We start from the raw sequence: 23,740 nt of genomic DNA, 5'->3' as shown, positions 1-23,740 counted from the left end.
TACTTCCCTCTCCTTTCTCCCACTCTCTCTCCCCAGTCTCTGTCTCTCTACTTCCCTCTCCTTTCTCCCACTCTCTCTCCCCAGTCTCTGTCTCTCTACTTCCCTCTCCTTTCTCCCACTCTCTCTCCTCGGTCTCTGTCTCTCATATCCTCTCACATGGATAAAAGTGCAGTTAAGAGGGGCAGAGCGGATATAAGACAAGTGTCTGAGGTGAACAGGTTTTTGGTGGGAGGCCTGGGAATCATGGATACACACATACAGCATACACCCACACACAGATAAACGCATGTCCCACACACAGATAAATACAAACACGCACACACACACTTTAACGCAGGCACACACTCACTCACCCTCACACTGCCTCTCTCTCTCTCTCTCGCTCTCTTTTCTGTCATGTAATACCTGGATCAGAGATCTGATATTATCATCATCTTCATCTGATACTACACTGTTCATCAAACTTAGTCTTGGCAAAACTTTGCAGAGATTGATTTTAGCATATTTAGTAGATTTCATTTAGCGGTTCATTCTTTGTTGTGGTGTTTTTATTTATTTTTATTTTATTTGGATCCCCATTAGCTGACACCATGATGACAGCAAGTCTTTCTGGGGTCCGACACATAACGAAAAAGACATTACAGACAAAAACACTACAATTTACATACATTTAAAAAACATTAACAAGTAGACATTACAGTAGACATTACAGCCATTTAAAATACCTGAAACGTAATATTTAACAGTAAATACATTTAACAGTCAAAACTACAGTATATGGTGTTTGTGTGTACAGTTGAAGTAGCCAAATACATTTAAACTCAGTTTTTCACAATTCCTGACATTTCATCCTAGTAGAAATTCCCTGGTCAGTTAGGATCACCACTTTATTTTAAGAATGTGAAATGTCAGAATAATAGTAGAGAGAATGATTTATTTCAGCTTTTATTTATTTCATCACATTCCCAGTGGGTCAGAAGTTTACATACACTCAATTAGTATTTGGTAGCATTGCCTTTCAATTTTTTTAACTTGGGTCAAACGTTTCGGGTAGCCTTCCACAAGCTTCCCACGATAAGTTGGGTGAATTTTGTCCCATTCCTCCTGACAGACCTGGTGTAACTGAGTCAGGTTTGTAGGCCTCCTTGCTCGCACACACTTTTTCAGTTCTGCCCACAACTTTTCTTTAGGATTGAGATCAGGGCTTTGTGATGGCCATTCCAATACCTTGACTTTGTTGTCCTTAAGCCATTTTGCCACAACTTTGGAAGTATGCTTGGGGTCATTGTCCATTTGGAAGACCCATTTGCGACCAAGCTTTAAGTTCCTGACTGATGTCTTCAATATATCCACATAATTTTCCTTCCTCATGATGCCATCTATTTTGTGAAGTGCACCAGTCCCTCCTGCAGCAAAGCACCCCCACATCATGATGCTGCCACCCCCGTGCTTCACGGTTGTGATGGTGTTCTTCGGCTTGCAAGGCCCCCCCTTTTTACTCCAAACATAACGATTGTCATTATGGCCAAACAGTTCTATTTTTGTTTCATCAGACCAGAAGACATTTCTCCAAAAAGTACAATCTTTGTCCCCATGTGCAGTTGCAAACCGTAGTCTGTCTTTTTTATGGTGGTTTTGGAGCAGTGGCTTCTTCCTTGCTGAGCGGCCTTTCAGGTTATGTCGATACAGGACTCGTTTTACTGTGGATATAGATACTTTTGTATCTGTTTTCTCCAGCATCTTCACAAGGTCCTTTGCTGTTGTTCTGGGATTGATTTGCACTTTTCGCACCAAAGTACGTTCTTCTCTAGGAGACAGAACGCATCTCCTTCCTGAGCGGTATGACAGCTGCGTGGTCCCATGGTGTTTATACTTGCGTACTATTGTTTGTACAGATGAACGTGGTACCTTCAGGCGTTTGGAAATTGCTCCCAAGGTTGAACCAGACTTGTGGAGGTCTACAATTTTCTTTCTGAGGTCTTGGCTGATTTCTTTTGATTTTCCCATGATGTCAAGCAAATAGGCACTGAGTTTGAAGGTAGGCCTTGAAATACATCCACAGGAACACCTCCAATTGACTCAGATGCTTCTAAAGCCATGACATCATTTTCTGGAATTTCCCAAGCTGTTTAAAGGCACAGTCAATTTAGTGTATGTAAACGTCTGACCCACTGGAATTGTGATACAGTGAATTATAAGTGAAATAATCTGTCTGTAAACAATTGTTGGAAAAATTACTTGTGTCATGCACAAAGTAGATGTCCTAACCGACTTGCCAAAACTATAGTTTGTTAACAAGAAATTTGTGTAGTGGTTGAAAAACGAGTTTTAATGACTCCAACTTAAGTGTTTGTAAACTTCCGACTTCAACTGTATATGCTGACTGTGCTGACTGAGTGGTTATCCCATTTTGGAACAATGTCAGCTATTTGGCTGAGGAAACTCAGTGTTGACTTTGATTTCCTGTATCATCCACCAATCAGAGCAGTCGATATTCGTCAGGCTGTTTCTGGCTGTCGCTGCAGGGGCCCCCAGGGACCTCACAGTAATCTAAACCACATCACTCAGACACACACACACACACACACACACACACACACACACACACACACACACATACACCTCTCAGACAGTGGGGCCATTCAGAGCAGACAGTAGTGAATTGGACTCTGTCATGAGTAAACCTTGAGGAGCTGTTCAGTAAGTGCTAAACGTAGCTGCAGGTTCTAGTGAGGTTGACCACCAGTAGTATCAGTCAGACCTTTATACTGCTGACTGTGGAGTTGTCTACCTGTGTATGTGTTACTGCTATGTCCAGAAGCAGCTAGAACTGAACTGAGTGCTGCCTGCCTGCTGACTCTCTAAAATAATATAAATACAGCATTGTAGCGCGCGCACACACACACACACACACACACACACACACACACACACACACCCCTAACCCGTACAGAGTCTGGGCTATAAAGTGGAGTTAAACGGCTCTGAGAGAATCTCCTTGCTGACTTAAAAGCTTTGCTTCTCAGCATGGATCAGATGACACTTATTAGACCTGAAATAAGAGGAGGAGAGGAGGCGGGAGGGGGAGGGGGGGGGGGAGGGGGAGGGAGGAGGAGAGGATATAAGGGATATGTATGACTCTCCTGTAATCATGTCTATGTTGGTGGTGGGGGGGGCTTAGCATGTACAGTAATGAAAGGTTTGATTAGAAAAATCCCACCCCCCTCCCTCCCCATCTCCCATCTTTATTTTCCTGTTGCCCTGTCTCTCCCCATCTTTATGTGTCTTTTGTTCTGTCTTTTCTTTTCTAGTTATACAACTTGATTATTAATTATACCTTAATTTCTCTATGGACGTGTTATTGTCAATTTTGCTGTGTAGCCTGTATACTCACCACCTCTCTCTCTTCCCTCCTCCCTCCCCTCCTCTCTCTCTCTCTCCAGCATGCAGAGCCGGGTTTTATAAGTCTCTGCTGGGTAATGCCCAGTGTTCTAAGTGTCCACCTCACAGCTTCACCCATAATGAGGGAGCGCTACACTGTGGCTGTGAGAAAAACTACTTCCGCGCTGATGGAGACCCACCATCTATGTCCTGCACACGTAAGTCTCTGTGTTTCTGTGTGTTTCTGTTTCTTTGTGTTTGTGAGTGAGTGAGAGCCAAAAATAGTTTACTCTCTGAATGTACTGTTTGTTTATTTTCTAAACCATTTTAGCCGCTGTGTCTCTGAGGACAATATCTCGCTCTCTCGCTCTCTCTCTGAGGTGTATCCGGGTGGCTCACAGAAGCAGATGGCTGATGCCAAGCATCCTTAACTACATTACCCAGAAATCACTGCCCTGGCAGCTCTCATGACTGCCACCATATTAAACCCACTGCATCAGCCATGTCTGTAGTCCCTGGGGGGAGATAAGGACAACCAGAGCATACCCTTATTTCCAGAGTCCTGTTTTATAGTCCTAAATCCTTTATAGACTAAGGTAATGAGCAGGAGTCTGGGAAGGAACATAGAGATCGGAGAGGAATATAGATTTACACATGTATGACTGTATGATCTGATCTCCACCCACTGTTCTACTGTTCATATCACATCTGGTAATCTATACATCTAGACATGACACACCCTATGTGGGAGCCTTAGGTTAGAGACTGATGTAAAACCCAGAGCTCTGGTCTCATTAGTATTATGGCCAGGCTGCTAGATGGGCATAGTGAATGTACAGTAGAGTGGAGTCAAGGAGCTAGAACAGTAGAGTAATGTAGAGTTGACTGTATCCGCTATCTGAACCCCAGCACCACAGACAAACAAACAAACAAGGCTTTATATTGTCAAAGTCAACCCTCCTCACCGCATCTCCTCCCTCTTTCAATTCTTTGCTGAGCATCTCTCAGTAGTTCTGGTTAGTTCCCTATGTAATTACTCCCATAGGTCTGACATTAAAGTCTGGAAATATTCAGAGAATCTGTTCACAGTAAGAACATGTCATTTCCATCTGTCAGTGAGAGTTTGAGGTTTGGCCTGAACCAGTGTCCTGCCCTTCTCCCTGTGACTGGTGGCTGAACTGACTCTGCTGCCCAAAGGGACAAGGGACAGACTGCTGTCACTCAATCACACACACACTTGTATTGATATATTACATTTTTACATTGCCAAAGCAAGTGAAATAAACAATAAACAAAAGTGAGAAGACACAAAACAATATAAACCAAAAACGATTAGAAATTAACAGTAAACCCTCTTTCTCTCTCCGTCTCTATCGCTCGCGCTCGCGCTCTCGCTCTCTATCTCTCTCTCTCTCTCTCTCTCGCTCTCTCTTTCTCTCTCTCTCTCTCTCGCTCTCTCTTTCTCTCTCTCTCTCTCTCGCTCTCTATCTCTCTCTCTCTCTCGCTCTCTCTCTCTCTCTCTCTCTCTCGCTCTCTCTCTCTCTCTCTCTCTCTCTCTCTCTCTCTCTCTCTCTCTCTCTCTCTCTCTCTCTCTCTCTCTCTTTCTCTCTCGCTCTCTGGCTATGTGTCTCTGCAGGTCCTCCCTCCGCTCCTCGTAACGTGATCTCAGTCATCAACGAAACCTCAGTGATTCTGGACTGGTCCTGGCCGGAGGACACGGGAGGTCGTAAGGATGTCACCTTCACCGTGCTGTGTAAGCGCTGCAGGCCGGGCCAGAGGGTGTGTGAGGCGTGTCGCAGCAATGTGCGGTTCCTCCCCCGCGCTGCAGGTCTGCAGAACACTACCGTTACCGTGGGAGACCTGCTGGCTCACACCAACTACACTTTTGAGATTGAGGCTCAGAATGGAGTGTCCCAGTTAGCTCCTACCATGAGGCAGTACGCTGCTGTGACCATCACTACCAACCAAGCAGGTGAGGCTGGAGATGCACAAACACGCGCTTGTGCACACACACGTATGGATGTTCATGGATGCTCACACGCACACACACACGCGCACACATATATACACACACACACACACACACACACACTTAAACGTACATGCATGCATTCCAACCATCAGCTCTGGACATTTACAAGGAGATCCCAGCCAGTATACTTCAGTGTTTTATCACCAGTATCAAATGTCTCCCTCCTCACAAATACACTGTATAAAACTTTGTTGTTTTTCAGCTTTTACAGACAGTCGTTATAATGGAACGGGTTCACATCAACCCCTCATTTAAACATTCTCACGCATGCACGCGCACAGGAACACACACACACACACACACAGAGAGGGATGGGTTGCTCACATCGATCTGTCATATAAACATTCTCTACACATCCCAACCCAGAGACAACAGGGAGGGAGGACCCAGTGAAAGTCCCTCTCAGAGACAAATCAATCTCTCTGCAGCGGAGTGTAACAAACCTCAACATTCCAATACCAAACTAGGAATGCATGCATGATGGCTATAGTTCACTACACCCTGCCACTCCTTCCCTCGCTCAATACATCCCTCTCTGTGGTTCTTCTCTCTCTCTCCTTCTCTTTTTCCCTCTGTCTCTGTTTCTGTCTCTCTTCTTCTCATTCCTCAACCATCCATACACATCCCACTCCCTCTGTTCTCAGTCATACCTGTGTGTTGATGTTAAGGTGCTGACTCCTCCCATTACAGTCATGTGTTTCTCATTGACTTTTCTTTCTGATAGTCTTATGTCTTACTCTCTCCTTACCCACTGGGCACAGACGTCAATTCAACGTCTATTCTACATTGGTGCAACGTAATTTCATTGATATTACGTGGAAACAACGTTGATTCAACCCGTATGTACCCAGTGGGTACTCTCTCCGTGTGTCTCTGTCCGCTGGGGCATTGGGTTCGATCTCCTCTCTCTTGTTGTAGTGCAACAGTAGGTGAAGGCCTACTTTGGGCTCCCGAGTGGCGCAGCGGTCTAAGGCACTGCATCTCAGTGCTTGAGGCGTCACTACAGACCCCCTGGTTCGATTCCAGGCTGTATCACAACCGGCCGTGATTGGGAGTCCCATAGGGCAGCGCACAATTTGCCCAGCGTTGTCCGGGTTTGGCCGGTGTAGGCCGTCATTGTAAATTAGAATTTGTTCTTAACTGACTTGCCTAGTTAAATAAAATAAAATAAATAAAAAGGCCTCTGTCTGTCTGTGTAACAGAGTGGTGATGGATAGCTGGGACAGGAGACAAGACTTTACTGTCAATTATAGAGTCTCTCTATGGTGGAGAATAATTCTGCTAGCTACAGTAATGTGTTCTCAATGCACGGTTCCTTGCCTCTAGAGAGCGAAACGGGGGGGTTATACACCTTTTTGGGGGGGATAGGTTGTACACACACACACACACACACACACAGACAGACAGACAGACACTGAGGTGTACAATGAGGTGCTTTCCTGTGTGTTATCCCAGCTGTGTTCTATAAAGGGTGACGGGCCAGACACAGCACTTTGAAATGACAGCAGAGGGATGAGCAGTAAATGCAGATTTACTGTGTGTGTGTGTGTGTGTGTAGATTTAGTGCTCTTCACTCGTCTCCAGACGTGTGTGTACCGCTCCCAGGGGAGTGGGAGGGTAGAGGCAAAGAAAAGCAACAAATACACTGCTCATGTAAAGATAGCAGGTTTCAACAGAGCTCTCTACTAGACTGTGTGTGTGTGCTCAGAATAGGTGAATCCTTATCATGTTTTAACCTACAGATCTTATAACCTTCCTCTTATCTCTCTGTGCCTTTTAAAGGAAATGCTACATTAACAACAGGATGAGGATGGTTCATATGTATCACCAAGCTGTCATGATGAGAATAGTGAAGTAGTGAGTTTAATGTGTGATGGTCCTTTAGCTGAGATGAGAAGAGGGTGCGAGCAAGCCAGGTGTGTGAAAATTAAACATTCTCCTTTACCCCCCCCACACACACACACACACGTGCGCACACACACACACACACCATCCTTATTCTGCAGCTGCACGACCCATCAGACTGAGTTTACAAGGATTAGGGTTGTCAGTGTACAGCTCCCTACACACACATGTGGCCATGTCTGTGGAGAGAGGACATGCAAGCTGCCCTCTTTCAGAGAGAAACACACACACACTACACCAACACACTCCTGTTTAAACCTGCCAAAACTGTTAAAAGCTGGATTAACTGGCCGTCTCGGAAGGGAGGAAAGTGTCCGGATATTCTGACAGGGTGTCATAAGACAAGTCTCAGCCCCTCTCCTACACACGTACACGTACACACACACACACGCACACGCACGCACACGCACACGCACACACACACACACACACACACACACACACACACACACACACACACACACACACACACACACACACACACACCCGCGCGCACACACACACACACACACACACACACACACACACACACACACACACACACACACACACACCGTGAGAGCAGGATGTAGATCTGATGACAATAGGAACTGTAGAGCTGAGAGACTGAACTCTGTTACAACTGTTTAGTCTTATCCCCTCCAATGAAGTGTGACTGGTACAGGCTGGAGTTTGAGAGAGTCTGAGGCTTAATATGGGACTGTATCAAGAAAATGTATTTATAAAGCCCTTTTTACATCAGCAGTTGTCACAAAGTGCTTGTACAGAAACCCAAACTAAAACCCCAAACAGCAAGCAATGCAGATGTAGAAGCACGGTGGCTAGGAAAAACTCCCTAGAATAGGCAGGAACATGGGAAGAAACCTAGAGAGGAACCAGGCTCTGAGGGGTGGCCAGTCCTCTTCTGGCTGTGCCAGGTGGAGATTATAAGAATGCATGGCCATTAAGGCCTGATTGTTCTTTGTGATGTTCAAACGTTCATAGATGACCAGCAGGGTTAAAAAAGAATCACAGTGGTTATAGAGGGTGCAACCGGTCAGCACCTCAGGAGTAAATGTCAGTTGGCTTTTCATAGCAAAGCATTCAGAGGTCGAGACAGAAGGTGCGGTAGAGAGAGAGAGAGAGAGGAAGAGGGAGGGTCGAAACAGCAGGTCCGGGACAAGGTAGCATGACCGGTAAACAGGTCAGGGTTCCATAGCCACAGGCAGAACAGCAGAAACTGGATCAGCAGCACGACCAGGTGGGACGGGGACACCCAATAGTCGTCAGGCCAGGTAGTCCTGAGGCATGGTCCTAGGGCTCAGGTCCTCCGGGAGGGGAGAGCGAGAGGGATGGGAGAATTAGAGGGAGCATACCTAAGATCACACAAGACACCCAATAAGACTGGAGAATTACACCAGATAGGACAGACTGACCCTAGCCCCCCGGCACATAGACTATTGCAGCATAGATACTGGAGACTGAGACAGGGGGGGTCGGGACACTGTGACCCCGTCCAAAGTTACCCCTGGACAGGGCAAACCAGGCAGGATATAACCCCACTCACTTTGCCAAAGCAAAGCCCTCATACCACTAAAGGGATAACAGACCACTGACTTACTACCCTGAGATGAGGCCGAGTATAGCCCACAAAGATCTCCCCCACCGCACGAGCCCGAGGGAATGCAAAACTGGACAGGAAGATCATGTCAGTGACTTAACCCACTCAAGTAGAGTATAGCAAAAAAAGCCTGGCATGACGTGATGCACCCCTTCTAGGGACGGCATGGGAGAGTGCGAGCAAGCCAGTGACTCATCCCCCGTAATAGGGTCAGAGGCAGAGAATCCCAGTGGAGAGAGGGGAGCCGGCCAGGCAGAGACAGCAAGGGTGGTTCGTCACTCCAGTGCATTGCCGTTCACCTTCACACCCCTGGGCCAGACTACACTCAATCATAGGACCTACTGAAGAGATTAGTCTTCAGTAAAGACTTAGCGTTGAGACAGAGTCTGCGTCTCTTGGATCGGCAGACCATTCCATAAAAATTTTGCTCTATAGGAGAAAGCCCTGCCTCCAGCTGTTTGCTTAGAAATTCTAGGAAAAATAAGGAGGCCTGCGTCTTGTGAACGTAGCCTACGTGTACAGTAGGTATGTACAGCAGGCCGAAATCAGCAAGATAGGTAGGAGCAAATCAGCTCTAGCCTTAACCAGAAGCTAGCACTGGAGTAATATGATTACATTTTTGAGTTCTAGTCAAGAGTCTATCAGCCGTATTTAGCATCTCTGTTTTGTCCGAGTTTAAAATAAAGAAATGTGCCGCCATCCACTTCCTTATGTCTGAAACACATGCTTCCAGGGTAGGCAATTTTGGGGCTTCATCATGTTTCATCAAAATAATAATAATAACATGCCATTTAGCAGACGCTTTTATCCAAAGCGACTTACAGTCATGAGTGCACACATTTTTGTGTATGGGTGATCCCGGGGATCGAACCCACTACCTTGGCGTTACAAACACCATGCTCTACCAGCTGAGCTACAGAGGACCACTGAAATGTACAGCTGTGTGTCATCTGCATAGCAGTGAAAGTTGACATTGTGTTTCCCGAATGACATCACTAAGAGGTAGCATATATAGTGAAAACCATGGTGGTCCTAGAACGGAACCTTAAGGAACACCTAAACGTATCATTGATTTGTCAGAAGAGAAACCATCCACAGAGACTAACTGACATCTTTCCGACAGATAAGATCTAAACCAGGCAACAACTTGTCTGCGTAGACCAATTACGGTTTCCAATCTCTCCAAATGAATATGGTGATCGATGGTGTCGAAAGCGGCACTAACGTCTAGGAGCACAAGGATAGACGCAGAGCCAAGGTCTGACGCCATTAAAAGGTAATTTACCACCTTCACGAGTGCGGTCTCAGTACTATGATGGTACTATGATGAGGACTGTAGTCACATCCTCTCTTCTCTGCAGTGGGCTATTGGGGAATAATTGGGAGCCACAAAGAGAGAAGGAGAAATCTGTCTTGAGGCCAGGAAGCCCCCCAGAAGAGAGAGGGAGAGAGTAATAGAAAGATACCCAGCATCAAACCAGTGTCCTGCTCAGACACAATAAATCATTACACACATAAACCACAGAACCAATAAAACAACAGCTATACCCCTATCAGAAACAGAGGGAATGAGAGAACGAGAGAGGAAACGAGGGAGGAGAGTGAAAACAGACTCGCTCCAAATGGATTCATTAACAGAGAGAAAATAACTTCCAGTGGAAAAAAATGCCAGCCCTTCTAAAGCTGTATCATAAGAATCAAGAGAGGCTCGAACATTTCAAAGACAAACATGTTGTTTCCTGTGGTCTAATAAACATAAAGCTCATGGCCGCCTGGCCTCTCAGCTGCAGCTAGCAATTACACAACTGTAAAAGTGGAAAAAGAAAGGGAGAGAGGAATGGAGGGAGAGAGGGAGGGAGTCCTGAGTTGAATTACAGTGCCAGATTGAGACCATGTGAGGTCCCAAGGCGAGGTGACATGAGAGCGAGGGATGGTGGGAGGGTAATACACTGGGGGCATGGAAGGAGGGATGAGGTTTATATTTCCTGGGGTATCCTCTAGTGTTACCCTATACATTGGGGATGATATCACGGTCCCTGCTGGTTCTGAGGTTGATCACTGAGACTCTGGCCTGTAGTATAGAGGCTGTTTCTATGTGTATGCTCTCCCACCTGGTTTGTATGGATCCTCTTCTGATGAACTAACTAACTAACTAACTCAATTAGACCAACAGGAACCCCTTTAATATGAACTATTAACAGGATACAAACTGCTGACTGAACATGCTGCATGAACTTCCTGTGACCTGCTAGTATATGTTGTGCAATATGGTCAATAATCTCTCACCCTTCCCCCTCTCGCCCTCTGCCTCTCTCCAGCCCCTTCTCCAGTGACTGTGATCAGGAAGGAACGTACGTCTCGTAACAGCATCTCTCTGTCCTGGCTGGAACCAGAGAGACCCAACGGCATCATACTGGACTACGAGGTCAAATACTACGAGAAGGTAGGTTCACAAACACCATACATGCTTTAGAACTGTTCTCTGCTGTCCCCTTGCAGACCAATTCTTGGGGGACTAACTCCATGAACTGAAGGAAGAGAAGAGACACCATTTGGGCTCATTCTACCTCTCGCCCCCATTCCAGACTCTTGTGGTTGTCCTCTGTTCTAATGTCTCACTAGTCTAGTCTTCTGGCTCCTCTCTGGATGCTGGGCCATGGGTTGGGAAAGAGGATCAGACACTGGCAGTGGATCAGAGAGAGAAAGGGAGAGAGGAGGGACAAGCAGAGAGAGAGGGAGGGGGGAGAGCAGAGAAAAGGGTGATCAGGGGTTCTGAGGGAGAGAGAGAGAGTCTTATTGCCATCTCCTATGGCAACCGGGCCAACATTTTTCCCACAGAAAAAAACATTCCACAGTCTAGTGGGTAAATGTCTGGGCAGGGCGACCACACACACAGATGGGCATACACACACCCTCACTCTCTTTCTGTATCTGACTCACACTGACACGCCAACCAGCCTTCTCTCTTCCTCCTCCTCTCCTCTCCTGTCCAGTCTTAATGGAGTGTAGTTTTATTGCTGACAGTAAATGTGTCTGCAGGGTCTCTGTGAGGAAATTTGTGTGGAACGAATGGCTGGTTTTCAATGGAGCTATGGGTGACTTTTGATAGTGAAATTAGCCTGCCTCTCTCTCTCTCTCTCTCTCTCTCTCTGTGTGTGTGTGTGATCAGTCATCCTCAGATCTCAGTCCCTGGTGGCCCCTAATCCCCTGATTAGCAGGCCAAACGCTTCCCTCCTCTCTCTGGGGAAAACACAGTTCTAGGATCAGATCACCTTACCCCACATCCTAACCTCAACCATCAGAAGGACAAACACTAAGCTGATCTGAGGTCTGGGCCTATAGGCTCTGTTTCCTTCTACTTTCCGGTGTGGCCTCTCTCAACTCTCTCAGCTTAGGACGTATAGCTGAGCTGTCGTACTTGATCTGCTCCGCCATCACCATCTGAGGGGCCGCTAGCTGTTGCAGGCATGATTGTAGCCTCCTAACCCCCAGGATAATGGGCTCCTCCAAGAGGAACAGCCAGGGCTGGGACACCCAAAGAGACACAGGGGACAGGCAGGGAGGCTGGGGCCATACCCAGTCATGGGGCCTCTTGATCAGGCCTGACAGAGGGTGACTGAGGGCCTCTATACCCAGCAGTGGTCTGATCACAAGACTCCCAGGGACCACAGGCAGAGTGATTTCACTCAGTGACTAAACAGCGACACTGCCTAAAGAAGTATAAAGAGGCCTGAAGGGGCCCAGGCTGTGAGAGCGGAGTCTCTTCCTGGCAGCCCAGTCCATCCGGCTGTTGACTGTTTACAGTTGTACTGATGTTGTGTACAGTAAGTTACTGAAACTGAAACAAACCGTGTTTTGAGGTGTGTGACGCACACACAGCCCCAGTCAGCTCGGTAGAGTAGCTATGCTGCTTCATTTAACCTAGATATAGACTTCTATTTTATTAGACAGGGTTAGGGAGGTAGCCTATATTGGCCTGATGGCGTGTATAACAGGAATAAGTGATCAAGTGGATATGAAAGGCTAACTGACTAAGCTAAGTGGTGGTAGTGGTAGACTAAACTTTACCAATCAACCATGTCTGGGAAACTGGGAATTCCAATCCGTACTGCTTACCAAACACACACAAACTCTCACTTTCTCCCATTCCATCTGTCCCGCTTTCCATCCCTCCCACTCTCCCTGTTCCAGACACACTGTTTGGTCTTCCTCGCTAAACAGCTAAATTACTCTAAGCCTTAGATAAGGCTTTTTAGTGCACTTTATGAAAATAAAGTTTGTGGGAATACACTTTAGCATTTATTTTTCTGCTTTTATTTAATCTGGAAAAGAGAGAAACTTTCAGATCCACTTTAATTTGACTGTTTATTTATGCTGGGGTTGAGATGGAAAGGAATGTTTCTGAAATACCGTATTGGTCCGAATATAAGACGACCCTGATTATAAGACGACCCCCCGTTTTTCAACACAAACATTTAGAAAAACAGATTTGCAGACTAGATTTGCCGAACAAAGAACTTCATTTTATTTTAAAATAACAATATTAAAAACACAGTGAATTAAACACAAAGGCAAACTATGTACAGTATGATTCAAAATTAATATCAAGCAATAATAAAGCAACATTTTTAAATAACAGAGAAAATACAGGCCACACATTTAACTAAACTTAACAAAAATTCGCCAAACTTCTCCTCCGATGTCTCTATCCCTCACACACGTCCTCTGCCCCGCTGTGTTCGCTCGCTGTCATCGCTCCCCAGCTGCTCCGCTTCCACCGGCTCCTCCCAAAGCACGTCGTCCTCGCTGCCGTCCAATGCATTTGAGATGCAACATTTTTTAAAGCCATCGATGATGCTCTGTGAGGGAATAGCATCCCATGCATGCAGGATCCATTCACACAGTAGACTTCTCTCCGAAGTCTGACGGCAGGCGTTGGGCCAAACTCGTTCTCCGTCTAAGTGACAGTCCATTACGCCGCATCATCCTACGACACCAGCCGAGGCTGGCTTTAAATCCAGTGATGTTGAGCTCTCTGGCGATTTCCAGGGCCTTAACCTGGATGACAGCTCTGGTAATGGGCATTCCCTCACTTTTCCTGACATATTCAAAAACCCTCCGGTCAACCTCAATGAAACGACCACTTTGAGGACCACGGAAGGATTTTTCGCTGACTGTTAGCATCTTTTAGACGTTGTTTTTCTGCTCGCCATCTTCTTACATTACACTCAGTGACCCCGAATGTCTTGGCAGCTTGGCAGTTGTTAGATGACTCTGCCTTATTGACAACCATTATTTTGAAATTGGCATCATAGCTCCTCCGCTGTTGTTTATTGACCTGGCCCACTTTTGAGCCACTTGTCTCTAAATGGTCAGCCTGTCTTTCCATCTTTTAAACACCGGTAACGGGCTGGTTGTTAAGGACGCCCTTCCTCCGTCCGGAACGAATTTTTGGCGCCATCTGTGCCCGCGAAGTATTGACATTTAAAGGAGCGCCGAAGAAGAGAAACTGCGCTCTGAATACTAGACCCCGAATATAAGACGACCCGACTTTTTTGGACCTATTTCGAGGGGAAAAAAGGCCGTCTTATATTCGACCAATACGGTACTCTTTACATGAGTATTACATGAGTTAAATTCAACCTCCTGCTCTCTCTCTCTCATAACACACACACACACACACACACACACACACACACACACACACACACACACACACAGTATTTACAGGCCTTGTCCTGGGCTCAGCACTATAAGGCTATAACTCCAGACTGCCCCATTTAGATAGTCAGAGCGGACCATGAAGGACATATTAAATTCCAACAACAGCACACACAGAGAGTGTGTACAATTGCACAGCTTAGAGACACACCCACTCTCCCACTTCTGAGAGCCTGGGCACACCTGTTTGTTATTTTCAAGGGATCACATGATGTCGAGGGCCGTGAACAGTGACAAGCTGGGAAAGATGTATGACTGATAGAGACTGGTATTATACAAGGCACAAGGAAAGGGTATCACACAGGCAATCCTGAGGAGGGAGCATAGAGGGATTGGTTTCTACTCTCAGACAGAAAGACTGAAGTTATTTTAAAGGTCTTCTTGCACCATAAATCTCTGATGCACTCCATTAGTGTTGCTCTGAAGGGTGTGTTCGCTCACGTGTGTTTTACAGTGTGTGTGAGTGGTGTGTGTGTGTGTTTTACAGTGTGTGTGAGTGGTGTATGTAAAACCTTCTGATCTGTATCAGGTCGCCAGTCTGTTATTGGGTCCATAAAATAGAGATGGAATCAGCTTATTGGACATGTTTGGTTTAGCGAGGCTCTGCAGCTGAAGTGTATGTAAGTTCTGTACATGAAAGTGAACCGTGATGAGGTGTGAGGCCTTTGTTGTATATCGGACAGATGAGACAATGCACTAATCAGAGAATATTAGCTGTATGGTCTGAACCCTCTTACCTCACTCATCATCACATACCTCTGAAACTGAACTCTGATCTACCACAGGCTCTTAGAGGAGGTTTCTACAGCAGGCCAATATGCTGGGCTGAGCTGCATTTCAACAGAACCGAAACCAGCCAAGAAATGTCAAATTAAAACGTTTCAAACCTAAGCCTCTGTATGTTGCCAACGTACTGTATATTTGTACAAGATCAACTCACCATATGGGCACTGCTTAAATGGTCCGCTCTGCTCATACATTAGCTTTTTATTATTTATTTACTTCTGATTAGTGGAAGAGAAAACATTTGTGTTCAATCCATCATATGTAACCGTAGCCCGTCGCTCATCTGGTTACACTTGACAATAATAGACCATACCAGCGTGTACACACATACACACCAGCCTTCATCAACAGGCCAATTAGTGTGGATAGACGTTCTAGACATGAAACATAATTTAGTTGCTCTGTTATGTGTTTCGCTACCCACAATCCCAATCTCACTTCCCATTAATTACTACAGAATGGGAAATGGCATCACTACATGGGGGGGGGGGGGGGGGGTGACTGGTACTGTATATGTGTGTGTGTGTGTGTGTGTGTGTGTGTGTGTGTGTGTGTGTGTGTGTGTGTGTGTGTGTGTGTGTGTGTGTGTGTGTGTGTGTGTGTGTGTGTGTATGTATGTATGTATGTATGTATGTATGTACTGTGTATGTACGTGTGTATGTACGTGTGTATGTACTGTGTGTATGTACTGTGTATGTATGCATGTTTACAATGCCTTCGGAATGTATTCAGACCCCTTCACTTTTTCCACATTTTGTTAGGTTACAGTCTAAAATAGATTCAATTGGTTTTTTCCCCTCATCAATCTACACACAATACCCCATAATGACAAAGCAAAAACAGGTTTTTAGAAATGTTTGCTAATTTATAAAAAAAAAAAAAATGAAATATCACATTTACATAAGTATTCAGACCCTTTACTCAGTAGTTTGTTGAAGCACCTTTGGCAGCGATTACAGCTTCAAGTCTTTTTGGGTATGACGCTACTGTCACGCCCTGACTCAGGGGACGCTTATATGTTGAGTCAGGGTGTGTATATTTCTTGTTGTGCTTGTTCTATGTGTGGGATCTAGTATGTTTATATCTATGTTGGCCGGTGTGGTTCCCAATCAGAGGCAGCTGTCGCTCGTTGTCTCTGATTGGGGATCATACTTAGGTAGCCTATTGGCACTAGTGTGTTGTGGGATCTTGTTCCGTGTAAGGTATGTTGTGTGTTCTACCTTGGACTTCACGTTTCGTTTCGTTTGTTGTTTTGTCGTTGTGTTTATAAGTTAATAAACATGTACGCATATCATGCTGCGCCTTGGTTTGCCCCGTCCTTCAACGAACGTGACAGAAGATCCCACCAAACACGGACCAAGCAGCGTGCCCAGGAGCAGCAGACACCCTGGACACAGGTAGTGGAGCAGAGATCATGGACTTGGGGGGAGATAAGAGAGGATCTGGCCAAGCATATGGAGGCCCTGAAAGGGATGAGGGAGAAGGAGGGGAGCTTAGCCGATAGCGGACCCTGGGCGAAGGAGGAAGCCCAGGCAGGAGAGGTGAAACGGAGACCCGAGAGGCAACCCCAATAAAAAAATTTTGGGGGGCACACGGTGTGGACGACGAGGCAGCAGGAGGCCGTGAAAGGGAGGATCTGCAGGTTAGGAGAGGAGGCCACCATGTTACGGGGGCTGTTGCCTCAGAGGGAGCAGGAGTTATTCGGTCAGAGGGAGGCGCTACAGGAGGCTAAAAGGGAGAAGGAAAGAGTAGAGGCACGGCGAGAGGAGCTGGTTAGGCAGCAGAAGGAGCGGGGGTTAATAAAGGAACCCAGTCCTGCTCCTCGCACCAAGAAAGTGGTGCGTGTCGCCAGTCCGGTCCGGCCTGTTCCTGCTCCCCGCACCAAGCCAGTGGTGCGTGTTCCCAGTCCGGCCCGGCCCGTTCCTGCTCCTCGCACCAAGCCAGTGGTGCGCGTCGCCAGTCTGGCCCGGCCTGTTCCTGCTCCTCGCACCAAGCCAGTGGTGCGCGTCGCCGGCCCGGCCTGTTCCTGCTCCTCGCACCAAGCCAGTGGTGCGCGTCGCCAGCCCGGCCCGGCCCGTTCCTGCTCCTCGCACCAAGCCAGTGGTGCGCGTCGCCAGCCCGGCCCGTACCTGCTCCTCGCACCAAGCCAGTGGTGCGCGTCGCCAGCCCAGCCCGGCCCGTTCCTGCTCCTCGCACTAAGCCAGTGGTGCGCGTCGCCAGTCCGGCCCGGCCTGTTCCTGCTCCTCGCACCAAGCCAGTGGTGCGTGTTCCTAGTCAGGTCCGGCCCGTGCCTGCTCCTCGCACCAGACCAGTGGTGCATGTTCCTAGTCAGGTCCGGCCCGTGCCTGCTCCTCGCACCAGACCAGTGGTGCGTTTGTCCAGTCCGGCACGGTCCGTGCCCGGTCAGCTGCCCCATTCCGGAGCCAGAGCAGTCCGCTCCACCGGTGCCTGATCCAGCTCCGGTCAGCTGCGCCACTCCAGAGCCAGAGCAGTCCGCTCCACCGGTGCCTGATCCAGCTCCGGTCAGCGGCTCCACTCCGGAGCCAGAGCTGTCCGCTCCACCGGTGCCCAGTCCAGCTCCGGTCAGCGGCTCCAGTCCAGACCATGACTTCAGCCCCTCTCCAGGTTCGGGGTCTCCCACACCAGGGTCCAGACAGGCCCTGGCGTATTGTGGGAGGAAGGAGAGGGGAAGCAGCGCGCCGAGGTCCAGACCAGACCAGGGGCGCAACAGGGAGGCGGAGAGTGAGAGGTCGTCACGCCCCGAGCCGGATCCCACCCGGCCCCTACCCTGTTATGTTTATGTTGTGCGGTCGGAGTCCGCACCTTTGGGGGGGGGTACTGTCACGCCCTGACTCAGGGGACCCTTATATGTTGAGTCAGGGTGTGTATATTTCTTGTTGTGCTTTTTCTATGTGTGGGATCTAGTATGTTTATATCTATGTTGGCCGGTGTGGTTCCCAATCAGAGGCAGCTGTCGCTCGTTGTCTCTGGTTGGGGATCATACTTAGGCAGCCTATTGGCACTAGTGTGTTGTGGGATCTTGTTCCGTGTAAGGTATGTTGTGTGTTCTACCTTGGACTTCACGTTTCGTTTCGTTTGTTGTTTTGTCGTTGTGTTTATAAGTTAATAAACATGTACGCATATCACGCTGCGCCTTGGTCTGCCCCGTCCTTCAACGAACGTGACAGCTACAAGCTTGACACACCTGTATTTGGGGATTTTCTCCCATTCTTCACTGCAAATCCTCTCATGCTCTGTCAGGTTGGATGGGGAGCGTTGCTGCACAGCTATTTTTAGGTCTCTCCAGAGATGTTTGATCGGGTTAAAGTCCAAGCTCTGGCTGGGGCACTCAAGGACATTCAGAGACTTGTCCCGAAGCTACTCCTGCGTTGTCTTGGCTGTGTGCTTAGGGTCATTGTACTAAGGTCCTGAGCGCTCTGGAGCAGGTTTTCATCAAGGATCTTTCTGTACTTTGCTCTGTTCATCTTTCCCTCAATCCTGACTTGCCACCACCATGCTTCACCGTAGGGATGGTGCCATGTTTTCTCCAGACATGACGCTTGGCATTCAGGCCAAAGAGTTCAATCTTGGTTTCATCAGACCAGAGAATCTTGTTTCTCATGGTCTGAGAGTATTTAGGTGCCTTTTGGCAAACTCCAAGCGGGCTGTCATGTGCCTTTTACTGAGGAGTGGCATCCGTCTGGCCTAATTGGTGGAGTGCTGCAGAGATGGTTGTCCTTCTGGAAGGTTCTCCCATCTCCACAGAGGAACTCTAGAGCTCTGTCAGAGTGACCATCAGGTTCTTGGTCACCTCCCTGAAGAAGGCCCTTCTCCCCCGATTGCTCAGTTTGGCCGGGCGGTCAGCTCTAGGAAGAGTCTTGGTGGTTCCAAACTTCTTCCATTTAAGAAATAAGGAAGCCACTGTGTTCTTGGGGACCTTCAATGCTGCAGAATTTTTTTGGTACACTTCCCCATATCTATGCCTCGACACAATCCTGTCTCAGAGCTCTACGGACAATTCCTTCGACCTCATGGCTTGGTTTTTGCTCTGACATGCACCTTCAACTGTGGGACCATATATAGACAGGTGTGTGCCTTTCCAAATCATGTCCAATCAATTGAATTTACCACAGGTGGCCTCCAATCAAGTTGTAGAAACATCTCAAGGGTGCTCAATGGAAACAGGAAGCACCTGAGCTCATTTTCGAGTCTCATAGCAAAAGGTCTGAATACTTATGTAAATAAGGTATTTTTGTTTTTAATAAATTAGCAGAAATGTCTAAAAAACTGTTTTCACTTTGTCATTATGGGGTATTGTGTGTAGATAAATAATTTAATCAATTTTAGAATAAGGCTGTAACGTAACAAAATGTGGAAAAAGTCAAGGAGTCTGAATACTTTCCAAATGCATGTATATTTGCAATAAATTATATTGGGGATTGGAAATGATGCAGACAATTACATTGATGGAAGCTACAATCTATCTGCAATATTAAAGCTGATCAATTGTAATGAATACTCAGGGAGAAAAAGGTGTAGATTCACGCGCAGAGCGCGGCAGGAATTTATTTAGCCTTCGCAAAAGGCAGGAATCGTGGCAATGGTCATACACAGGTAGGCAAACAGGCAGGATAATCAAAAACTAGGACTGAAGGCTATAACTGGTTCTCACAAACGTGCTAGGAAAAGGCTTAGTAGAGCCAAAACGAACAATACCTCTCAAGGCACAAACAGAATGGAGTGAACTAAATAAGGAGCTAATGAGACCAGGTGAGTAACAAACAGGTGAAATCAATTAACAAAAATGAAATACAGGGCTACGTTCAAGAACACAAAGAAACAGGGCTACGTTCAAGAACATAAGGTTGACCAAGAAAATAAATTCAGAAATTTACATCTATACACTACCAGTCAAAAGTTTTAGAAAACATACTCATTCAAGGTTTTTTCTTTATTTTAACTATTTTCTACATTGTAGAATAATTGTGAAGACATCACAACTATGAAATAACACATAAGGAATTGTGTAGTAACCAAAAAAGTGTTAAACAAATTAAAATATATTTTATATTTGAGATTCTTCAAATAGCCACTCTGTGCCTTGATGACAGCTTTGCACACTCTTGGCATTCTCTCAACCAGCTTCACCTAGAATGCTTTTTCAACAGTCTTGAAGGAGTTCCCACATATGCTGAGCACTTGTTGGCTGCTTTTCTTTCACTCTGCGGTCCGTCTCATCCCAAACCATCTCAATTTGGTTGAGGTCGTGGGATTGTGGAGGCCAGGTCATCTGATGCAGCACTCCATCACTCTCCTTCTTGGTAAAATAGCCCTTCCACAGCCTGGAGGGGGGTTGGGTCATTGTCCTGTTGAAAAACAAATGATAGTCCCACTAAGCCCAAACCAGATGGGATGGCGTATCACTGCAGAATGCTGTGGTAGCCATACTGGTTAAGTGCGCCTTGAATTCTAAATAAATCACAGACAGTGTCACCAGCAAAGCACCCCCACACCATAACACCTCCTCCTCCATACTTTACGGAGGGAAATACACATGCAGAGATCATCCATTCACCCACACCGCGTCTCACAAAGACACGGCGGTTGAAACCAAAAATCTCAAATTTGGACTCCAGACCAAAGGACACATTTCCACCGGTGTAATGTCCATTGTTATTGTTTCTTGTCCCAAGCAAGTCTCTTCTTCATATTGGTGTCCTTTAGTGGTGGTTTATTTGCAGCAATTCGACCATGAAGGCCTGATTCACACAGTCTCCTCTGAATAGTTGATGTTGAGATGTATCTGTTACTTGTACTCTGTGAAGAATTTATTTGGGCTGCAATTTCTGAGGCTGGTAACACTAATGAACTTATCCTCTGCAGCAGAGGTAACTCTGGGTCTTTCATTCCTGTGGCGGTCCTCATGAGAGCCAGTTTCATCATAACGCTTGATGGTTTTTGCGACTGCACTTGAAGAAACTTTCAAAGTTCCTGAAATGTTCAGTATTGACTGACCTTCATGTCTTAAAGTAATGACTGACTGTCATTTCTCTTTGCTTATTTGAGCTGTTCTTGCCATAATATGGACTTGGTCTTTTACCAAATAGGGCTATCTTCTGTATACCACCCCTACCTTGTCACAACACAACTGATTGTCTCAAACGCATTAAGAAGGAAAGAAATTCCACAAATTAACTTTTAAGAAGGCACACTTGATAATTGAAATGCATTCCAGGTGTCTACCTCATGAAGCTGGTTGAGAGAATGCCAAGAGTGTGCAAAGCTGTCATCAAGGCAAAGGGTGGCTATTTGAAGAATCTTAAATATAAAATATATTTTGATATGTTTAACACTTTTTTTGTTACTATTTGATTGTGTATGTGTTTTTTCATAGTTTTGATGTCGTCACTATTATTCTACAGTGTAAAAAAAAAAAAAAAAAACATTGATTGAGTAGGTGTTCTAAAACGTTTGACTGGTATTGTGTATATATATATATATATATATACAGTGGGGAAAAAAAGTATTTAGTCAGCCACCAATTGTGCAAGTTCTCACACTTAAAAAGATGAGAGAGGCCTGTAATTTTCATCATAGGTACACGTCAACTATGACAGACAAATTGAGAAAAGAAATCCAGAAAATCACATTGTAGGATTTTTAATGAATTTATTTGCAAATTATGGTGGAAAATAAGTATTTGGTCAATAACAAAAGTTTCTCAATACTTTGTTATATACCCTTTGTTGGCAATGACACAGGTCAAACGTTTTCTGTAAGTCTTCACAAGGTTTTCACACACTGTTGCTGGTATTTTGGCCAATTCCTCCATGCAGATCTCCTCTAGAGCAGTGATTTTTTGGAGCTGTCGCTGGGCAACACGGACTTTCAACTCCCTCCAAAGATTTTCTATGGGGTTGAGATCTGTAGACTGGCTAGGCCACTCCAGGACCTTGAAATGCTTCTTACGAAGCCACTCCTTCGTTGCGCGGGCGGTGTGTTTGGGATCATTGTCATGCTGATAGACCCAGCCACGTTTCATCTTCAATGCCCTTGCTGATGGAAGGAGGTTTTCACTCAAAATCTCACGATACATGGCCCCATTCATTCTTTCCTTTACACGGATCAGTCGTCCCTAGTCCCTTTGCAGAAAACAGCCCCAAAGCATGATGTTTCCACCCCCATGCTTCACAGTAGGTATGGTGTTCTTTGGATGCAACTCAGCATTCTTTGTCCTCCAAACACGACGAGTTGAGTTTTTACCAAAAAGTTATATTTTGGTTTCATCTGACCATATGACATTCTCCCAATCCTCTTCTGGATCATCCAAATGCACTCTAGCAAACTTCAGACGGGCCTGGACATGTACTGGCTTAAGCAGGGGGACAAGTCTGGCACTGCAGGATTTGAGTCCCTGGCGGCGTAGTGTGTTACTGATGGTAGGCTTTGTTACTTTGGTCCCAGCTCTCTGCAGGTCATTCACTAGGTCCCCCGTGTGGTTCTGGGATTTTTGCTCACCGTTCTTGTGATCATTTTGACCCCACGGGGGAGATCTGCGTGGAGCCCCAGATCGAGGGAGATTATCAGTGGTCTTGTATGTCTTCCATTTCCTAATAATTGCTCCCACAGTTGATTTCTTCAAACCAAGCTGCTTACCTATTGCAGATTCAGTCTTCCCAGCCTGGTGCAGGTCTACAATTTTGTTTCTGGTGTCCTTTGACAGCTCTTTGGTCTTGGCCATAGTGGAGTTTGGAGTGTGACTGTTTGAGGTTGTGGACAGGTGTCTTTTATACTGATAACAAGTTCAAACAGGTGCCATTAATACAGGTAACGAGTGGAGGACAGAGGAGCCTCTTAAAGAAGAAGTTACAGGTCTGTGAGAGCCAGAAATCTTGCTTATTTGTAGGTGACCAAATACTTATTTTCCACCATAATTTGCAAATAAATTCATAAAAAATCCTACAATGTGATTTTCTGGAATTTGTTTTCTCAATTTGTCTGTCATAGTTGACGTGTACCTATGATGAAAATTACAGGCCTCTCTCATCTTTTTAAGTGGGAGAACTTGCACAATTGGTGGCTGACTAAATACTTTTTTCCCCCACTGTATTTGCTTAATATAAGGAATTTGAAACGATTTATACTTTTACTTTTGATACTTAAGTATATTTTAGCAATTACAGTTACTTTTGATACTTAAGTATATTTAAAACCAAATACTTTTAGACTTTTTCTCAAGTAGTATTTTACTGGGTGAATTTCATTTTTACTTGAGTAATTTTCTATTAAGGTATCTTTATGTTTACTCAAGTATG

General features: G+C 46.0%; 1 protein-coding gene across 2 annotated transcripts in view; it reads left to right on the top strand.

Annotated features, from left to right (window-relative positions):
* The window catches only part of LOC121536910 (ephrin type-A receptor 3), a 132,610-nt gene that overhangs the window by 69,302 nt on the left and 39,568 nt on the right, over positions 1-23,740 (top strand). For both annotated transcript variants that reach the window (XM_041844551.1, XM_041844552.1), the window contains exons 4-6: positions 3,444-3,599; positions 5,018-5,353; positions 11,237-11,361. In XM_041844551.1, coding sequence (XP_041700485.1) covers positions 3,444-3,599; positions 5,018-5,353; positions 11,237-11,361 — 617 coding nt within the window. The remainder of the gene's footprint in view (positions 1-3,443; positions 3,600-5,017; positions 5,354-11,236; positions 11,362-23,740) is intronic.

The sequence above is a fragment of the Coregonus clupeaformis genome, chromosome 23 (assembly GCF_020615455.1).
Source record: "Coregonus clupeaformis isolate EN_2021a chromosome 23, ASM2061545v1, whole genome shotgun sequence".
Classification (NCBI taxonomy): Eukaryota; Metazoa; Chordata; class Actinopteri; order Salmoniformes; family Salmonidae; genus Coregonus; species Coregonus clupeaformis.
The sequence above is the reverse complement of the archived record's forward strand: the minus strand, read 5'-3'. Positions and strand labels throughout refer to the sequence as shown.